This window comes from Salmo salar, chromosome ssa05 (genome assembly GCF_905237065.1).
Source record: "Salmo salar chromosome ssa05, Ssal_v3.1, whole genome shotgun sequence".
Lineage (NCBI taxonomy): Eukaryota > Metazoa > Chordata > Actinopteri > Salmoniformes > Salmonidae > Salmo > Salmo salar.
Genome location: NC_059446.1, coordinates 90,364,633 through 90,373,835, shown reverse-complemented (window position 1 = coordinate 90,373,835; position 9,203 = coordinate 90,364,633). Strand labels below are relative to the sequence as shown.

Below are 9,203 nucleotides of genomic sequence, written 5' to 3'. Positions count from 1 at the left end.
TGTGTCCTGGGCCAATAAGAAACAAGTATTTTCACTTTCTGTTGCAACACGTTTCAAAACACTTTGCAATCGTTGTATGAGACTCAGAGGACCTCAGGAGTCTGATCACCTCCCTCTCTCTCTCCTATAAGGTGTAGGATAGAGACTGAGGCTGGTTGTATATCTGTAATGTATCTAGGGTTCCTCCTAGGCGTGTCTAAGGTCTGTCTGTGTCTGTAGCTGAATCCCTCTGCAGCCATGGAGCAGCCCGTGCTGAAAGCCAGATCGCCAGTGGGTCAGATGTGTTCCGTGGTGGCTCCCGCCTCGGCCAAGCAGCCATCCTCCGCCCCCTCTCCCTCCAACACCATGGGCCCCAAGGAGGTGAGAGACAGAGTCCCACATGGAGCCCTATTCCCTACAGTATATAGTGGTCATAGGAGGTTCCACATGGAGCCCTATTCCCTACAGTATATAGTGGTCATAGGAGGTTCCACATGGAGCCCTATTCCCTACAGTATATAGTGGTCATAGGAGGTTCCACATGGAGCCCTATTCCCTACAGTATATAGTGGTCATAGGAGGTTCCACATGGAGCCCTATTCCCTACAGTATATAGTGGTCATAAAAGGTTCCACATGGAGCCCTATTCACTACAGTATATAGTGGTCATAGGAGGTTCCACATGGAGTCCTATTCCCTACAGTATATAGTGGCCATAGGAGGTTAAACATGGAGCCCTATTCCCTACTGATATATTAGGTGGAGTGGTTGTAGATGACATAGCTACATGACATATATTCTGATATATTAGGTAGAGTGGTTGTAGATAACAGTGACATAGCTACATGACATATATTCTGATATATTAGGTGGAGTGGTTGTAGATAACAGTGACATAGATACATGACATATATTCTGATATATTAGGTGGAATGGTTGTAGATGACATAGCTACATGACATATATTCTGATATATTAGGTGGAATGGTTGTAGATGACATAGCTACATGACATATATTCTGATATATTAGGTAGAGTGGTTGTAGATAACAGTGACATAGCTACATGACATATATTCTGATATATTAGGTGGAGTGGTTGTAGATGACATAGCTACATGACATATTTTCTGATATATTAGGTGGAGTGGTTGTAGATAACAGTGACATAGCTACATGACATCTATTCTGATATATTAGGTGGAGTGGTTGTAGATGACATAGCTACATGACATATATTCTGATATATTAGGTGGAGTGGTTGTAGATGACAGTGACATAGCTACATGACATATATTCTGATATATTAGGTGGAGTGGTTGTAGATGACATAGCTACATGACATATATTCTGATATATTAGGTGGAGTAGTTGTAGATAACAGTGACATAGCTACATGACATATATACTGATATATTAGGTGGAGTGGTTGTAGATAACGGTGACATAGCTACATGACATATATTCTGATATATTAGGTGGAGTGGTTGTAGATAACAGTGACATAGCTACATGACATATATTCTGATATATTAGGTGGAGTGGTTGTAGATAACAGTGACATAGCTACATGACATATACTCTGATATATTAGGTGGAATGGTTGTAGATGACATAGCTACATGACATATATTCTGATATATTAGGTGGAGTGGTTGTAGATGACATAGCTACATGATATATATTCTGATATATTAGGTGGAGTGGTTGTAGATAACAGTGACATAGCTACATGACAAATATTCTGATATATTAGGTGGAGTGGTTGTAGATAACAGTGACATAGCTATATGACGTATATTCTGATATATTAGGTGGAGTGGTTGTAGATAACAGTGACATAGCTACATGACATATATTCTGATATATTAGGTGGAGTGGTTGTAGATAACAGTGACATAGCTACATGACATATATTCTGATATATTAGGTGGAGTGGTTGTAGATGACATAGCTACATGACATATATTCTGATATATTAGGTGGAGTGGTTGTAGATAACAGTGACATAGCTACATGACATATATTCTGATATATTAGGTGGAGTGGTTGTAGATGACAGTGACATAGCTACATGACATATATTCTGATATATTAGGTGGAGTGGTTGTAGATAACAGTGACATAGCTACATGACATATATTCTGATATATTAGGTGGAGTGGTTGTAGATAACAGTGACATAGCTACATGACATATATTCTGATATATTAGGTGGAGTGGTTGTAGATGACATAGCTACATTACATATATTCTGATATATTAGGTGGAGTGGTTGTAGATAACAGTGACATAGCTACATGACATATATTCTGATATATTAGGTGGAGTGGTTGTAGATAACAGTGACATAGCTACATGACATATATTCTGATATATTAGGTGGAGTGGTTGTAGATGACAGTGACATAGCTACATGACATATATTCTGATATATTAGGTGGAGTGGTTGTAGATGACATAGCTACATGACATATATTCTGATATATTAGGTGGAGTGGTTGTAGATACAGTGACATAGCTACATGACATATATTCTGATATATTAGGTGGAGTGGTTGTAGATAACAGTGACATAGCTACATGACATATATTCTGATATATTAGGTGGAGTGGTTGTAGATAACAGTGACATAGCTACATGACATATATTCTGATATATTAGGTGGAGTGGTTGTAGATAACAGTGACATAGCTACATGACATATATTCTGATATATTAGGTGGAGTGGTTGTAGATAGTGACATAGCTACATGACATATATTCTGATATATTAGGTGGAGTGGTTGTAGATAAGTGACATAGCTACATGACATATATTCTGATATATTAGGTGGAGTGGTTGTAGATAACAGTGACATAGCTACATTACATATATTCTGATATATTAGGTGGAGTGGTTGTAGATAACAGTGACATAGCTACATGACATATATTCTGATATATTAGGTGGAGTGGTTGTAGATGACATAGCTACATGACATATATTCTGATATATTAGGTGGAGTGGTTGTAGATGACATAGCTACATGACATATATTCTGATATATTAGGTGGAGTGGTTGTAGATAACAGTGACATAGCTACATGACATATATTCTGATATATTAGGTGGAGTGGTTGTAGATGACAGTGACATAGCTACATGACATATATTCTGATATATTAGGTGGAGTGGTTGTAGATAACAGTGACATAGCTACATGACATATATTCTGATATATTAGGTGGAGTGGTTGTAGATGACATAGCTACATGACATATATTCAGACATATTAGGTGGAGTGGTTGTAGATGACATAGCTACATGACATATATTCTGATATATTAGGTGGAGTGGTTGTAGATGACAGTGACATAGCTACATGACATATATTCTGATATATTAGGTGGAGTGGTTGTAGATGACATAGCTACATGACATATATTCTGATATATTAGGTGGAGTGGTTGTAGATGACATAGCTACATGACATATATTCTGATATATTAGGTGGAGTGGTTGTAGATAACAGTGACATAGCTACATGACATATATTCTGATATATTAGGTGGAGTGGTTGTAGATGACATAGCTACATGACATATATTCTGATATATTAGGTGGAGTGGTTGTAGATGACATAGCTACATGACATATATTCTGATATATTAGGTGGTGTGGTTGTAGATGACATAGCTACATGACATATATTCTGATATATTAGGTGGAGTGGTTGTAGATGACATAGCTACATTACATATATTCTGATATATTAGGTGGAGTGGTTGTAGATAACAGTGACATAGCTACATGACATATATTCTGATATATTAGGTGGAGTGGTTGTAGATAACAGTGACATAGCTACATGACATATATTCTGATATATTAGGTGGAGTGGTTGTAGATGACAGTGACATAGCTACATGACATATATTCTGATATATTAGGTGGAGTGGTTGTAGATGACATAGCTACATGACATATATTCTGATATATTAGGTGGAGTGGTTGTAGATAACAGTGACATAGCTACATGACATATATTCTGATATATTAGGTGGAGTGGTTGTAGATAACAGTGACATAGCTACATGACATATATTCTGATATATTAGGTGGAGTGGTTGTAGATGACATAGCTACATGACATATATTCTGATATATTAGGTGGAGTGGTTGTAGATGACATAGCTACATGACATATATTCTGATATATTAGGTGGAGTGGTTGTAGATAACAGTGACATAGCTACATGACATATATTCTGATATATTAGGTAGAGTGGTTGTAGATAACAGTGACATAGCTACATGACATATATTCTGATATATTAGGTGGAGTGGTTGTAGATGACAGTGACATGACATATATTCTGATATATTAGGTGGAGTGGTTGTAGATAACAGTGACATAGCTACATGACATATATTCTGATATATTAGGTGGAGTGGTTGTAGATGACATAGCTACATGACATATATTCTGATATATTAGGTGGAGTGGTTGTAGATAACAGTGACATAGCTACATGACATATATTCTGATATATTAGGTGGAGTGGTTGTAGATGACAGTGACATAGCTACATGACATATATTCTGATATATTAGGTGGAGTGGTTGTAGATGACATAGCTACATGACATATATTCTGATATATTAGGTGGAGTGGTTGTAGATACAGTGACATAGCTACATGACATATATTCTGATATATTAGGTGGAGTGGTTGTAGATGACAGTGACATAGCTACATGACATATATTCTGATATATTAGGTGGAGTGGTTGTAGATGACATAGCTACATGACATATATTCTGATATATTAGGTGGAGTGGTTGTAGATAACAGTGACATAGCTACATGACATATATTCTGATATATTAGGTGGAGTGGTTGTAGATAACAGTGACATAGCTACATGACATATATTCTGATATATTAGGTGGAGTGGTTGTAGATGACATAGCTACATGACATATATTCTGATATATTAGGTGGTGTGGTTGTAGATGACATAGCTACATGACATATATTCTGATATATTAGGTGGAGTGGTTGTAGATAACAGACATAGCTACATGACATATATTCTGATATATTAGGTGGAGTGGTTGTAGATAACAGTGACATAGCTACATGACATATATTCTGATATATTAGGTGGAGTGGTTGTAGATGACATAGCTACATGACATATATTCTGATATATTAGGTGGAGTGGTTGTAGATAACGACATAGCTACATGACATATATTCTGATATATTAGGTGGAGTGGTTGTAGATAATGACATAGCTACATGACATATATTCTGATATATTAGGTGGAGTGGTTGTAGATGACAGTGACATAGCTACATGACATATATTCTGATATATTAGGTGGAGTGGTTGTAGATAACAGTGACATAGCTACATGACATATATTCTGATATATTAGGTGGAGTGGTTGTAGATGACATAGCTACATGACATATATTCTGATATATTAGGTGGAGTGGTTGTAGATAACGACATAGCTACATTACATATATTCTGATATATTAGGTGGAGTGGTTGTAGATACAGTGACATAGCTACATGACATATATTCTGATATATTAGGTGGAGTGGTTGTAGATAACAGTGACATAGCTACATGACATATATTCTGATATATTAGGTGGAGTGGTTGTAGATGACAGTGACATAGCTACATGACATATATTCTGATATATTAGGTGGAGTGGTTGTAGATGACATAGCTACATGACATATATTCTGATATATTAGGTGGAGTGGTTGTGGATAAGAGTGACATAGCTACATGACATATATTCTGATATATTAGGTGGAGTGGTTGTAGATGACATAGCTACATGACATATATTGTGATATATTAGGTGGAGTGGTTGTAGATCTGACATAGCTACATTACATATATTCTGATATATTAGGTGGAGTGGTTGTAGATAACTGACATAGCTACATGACATATATTCTGATATATTAGGTGGAGTGGTTGTAGATAACAGTGACATAGCTACATGACATATATTCTGATATATTAGGTGGAGTGGTTGTAGATGCTGACATAGCTACATGACATATATTCTGATATATTAGGTGGAGTGGTTGTAGATGACATAGCTACATGACATATATTCTGATATATTAGGTGGAGTGGTTGTAGATAAGAGTGACATAGCTACATGACATATATTCTGATATATTAGGTGGAGTGGTTGTAGATCGACATAGCTACATGACATATATTCTGATATATTAGGTGGAGTGGTTGTAGATAACAGTGACATAGCTACATGACATATATTCTGATATATTAGGTGGAGTGGTTGTAGATAACAGTGACATAGCTACATGACATATATTCTGATATATTAGGTGGAGTGGTTGTAGATAACAGACATAGCTACATGACATATATTCTGATATATTAGGTGGAGTGGTTGTAGATACTGACATAGCTACATGACATATATTCTGATATATTAGGTGGAGTGGTTGTAGATGACAGTGACATAGCTACATGACATATATTCTGATATATTAGGTGGAGTGGTTGTAGATGACATAGCTACATGACATATATTCTGATATATTAGGTGGAGTGGTTGTAGATACGACATAGCTACATGACATATATTCTGATATATTAGGTGGAGTGGTTGTAGATAACAGTGACATAGCTACATGACATATATTCTGATATATTAGGTGGAGTGGTTGTAGATAACAGTGACATAGCTACATGACATATATTCTGATATATTAGATGGAGTGGTTGTAGATGACAGTGACATGACATATATTCTGATATATTAGGTGGAGTGGTTGTAGATAACAGTGACATAGCTACATGACATATATTCTGATATATTAGGTGGAGTGGTTGTAGATGACATAGCTACATGACATATATTCTGATATATTAGGTGGAGTGGTTGTAGATAAGTGACATAGCTACATGACATATATTCTGATATATTAGGTGGAGTGGTTGTAGATGACAGTGACATAGCTACATGACATATATTCTGATATATTAGGTGGAGTGGTTGTAGATGACATAGCTACATGACATATATTCTGATATATTAGGTGGAGTGGTTGTAGATAACAGTGACATAGCTACATGACATATATTCTGATATATTAGGTGGAGTGGTTGTAGATGACAGTGACATAGCTACATGACATATATTCTGATATATTAGGTGGAGTGGTTGTAGATGACATAGCTACATGACATATATTCTGATATATTAGGTGGAGTGGTTGTAGATACAGTGACATAGCTACATGACATATATTCTGATATATTAGGTGGAGTGGTTGTAGATGACAGTGACATAGCTACATGACATATATTCTGATATATTAGGTGGAGTGGTTGTAGATGACATAGCTACATGACATATATTCTGATATATTAGGTGGTGTGGTTGTAGATGACATAGCTACATGACATATATTCTGATATATTAGGTGGAGTGGTTGTAGATGACATAGCTACATGACATATATTCTGATATATTAGGTGGAGTGGTTGTAGATACAGTGACATAGCTACATGACATATATTCTGATATATTAGGTGGAGTGGTTGTAGATCGACATAGCTACATGACATATATTCTGATATATTAGGTGGAGTGGTTGTAGATAAGACATAGCTACATGACATATATTCTGATATATTAGGTGGAGTGGTTGTAGATAAGACATAGCTACATGACATATATTCTGATATATTAGGTGGAGTGGTTGTAGATAACAGTGACATAGCTACATGACATATATTCTGATATATTAGGTGGAGTGGTTGTAGATAACAGTGACATAGCTACATGACATATATTCTGATATATTAGGTGGAGTGGTTGTAGATGACATAGCTACATGACATATATTCTGATATATTAGGTGGAGTGGTTGTAGATAACAGTGACATAGCTACATGACATATATTCTGATATATTAGGTGGAGTGGTTGTAGATGACAGTGACATAGCTACATGACATATATTCTGATATATTAGATGGAGTGGTTGTAGATGACATAGCTACATGACATATATTCTGATATATTAGGTGGAGTGGTTGTAGATGACATAGCTACATGTCATATATTCTGATATATTAGGTGGAGTGGTTGTAGATGACATAGCTACATGACATATATTCTGATATATTAGGTGGAGTGGTTGTTGATAACAGTGACATAGCTACATGACATATATTCTGATATATTAGGTGGAGTGGTTGTAGATGACATAGCTACATGACATATATTCTGATATATTAGGTGGAGTGGTTGTAGATAACAGTGACATAGCTACATGACATATATTCTGATATATTAGGTGGAGTGGTTGTAGATAACAGTGACATAGCTACATGACATATATTCTGATATATTAGGTGGAGTGGTTGTAGATGACATAGCTACATGACATATATTCTGATATATTAGGTGGAGTGGTTGTAGATAACAGTGACATAGCTACATGACATATATTCTGATATATTAGGTGGAGTGGTTGTAGATGACATAGCTACATGACATATATTCTGATATATTAGGTGGAGTGGTTGTAGATGACATAGCTACATGACATATATTCTGATATATTAGGTGGAGTGGTTGTAGATGACAGTGACATAGCTACTTGACATATATTCTGATATATTAGGTGGAGTGGTTGTAGATGACATAGCTACATGACATATATTCTGATATATTAGGTGGAGTGGTTGTAGATAACAGTGACATAGCTACATGACATATATTCTGATATATTAGGTGGAGTGGTTGTAGATGACATAGCTACATGACATATATTCTGATATATTAGGTGGAGTGGTTGTAGATGACAGTGACATAGCTACTTGACATATATTCTGATATATTAGGTGGAGTGGTTGTAGATGACATAGCTACATGACATATATTCTGATATATTAGGTGGAGTGGTTGTAGATAAATGACATAGCTACATGACATATATTCTGATATATTAGGTGGAGTGGTTGTAGATGACAGTGACATAGCTACATGACATATATTCTGATATATTAGGTGGAGTGGTTGTAGATAACGTGACATAGCTACATGACATATATTCTGATATATTAGGTGGAGTGGTTGTAGATGACATAGCTACATGACATATATTCTGATATATTAGGTGGAGTGGTTGTAGATCAGTGACATAGCTACATGACATATATTC

General features: G+C 35.8%; 1 protein-coding gene across 1 annotated transcript in view; it reads left to right on the top strand.

Moving 5' to 3' along the window:
- slc6a3 (solute carrier family 6 member 3) overlaps positions 1-9,203 on the top strand; it is a 47,392-nt gene that overhangs the window by 1,201 nt on the left and 36,988 nt on the right. The window contains exon 2 of the mRNA XM_045719328.1: positions 220-360. Coding sequence (XP_045575284.1) covers positions 238-360 — 123 coding nt within the window. The 5' untranslated portion in view covers positions 220-237. The remainder of the gene's footprint in view (positions 1-219; positions 361-9,203) is intronic.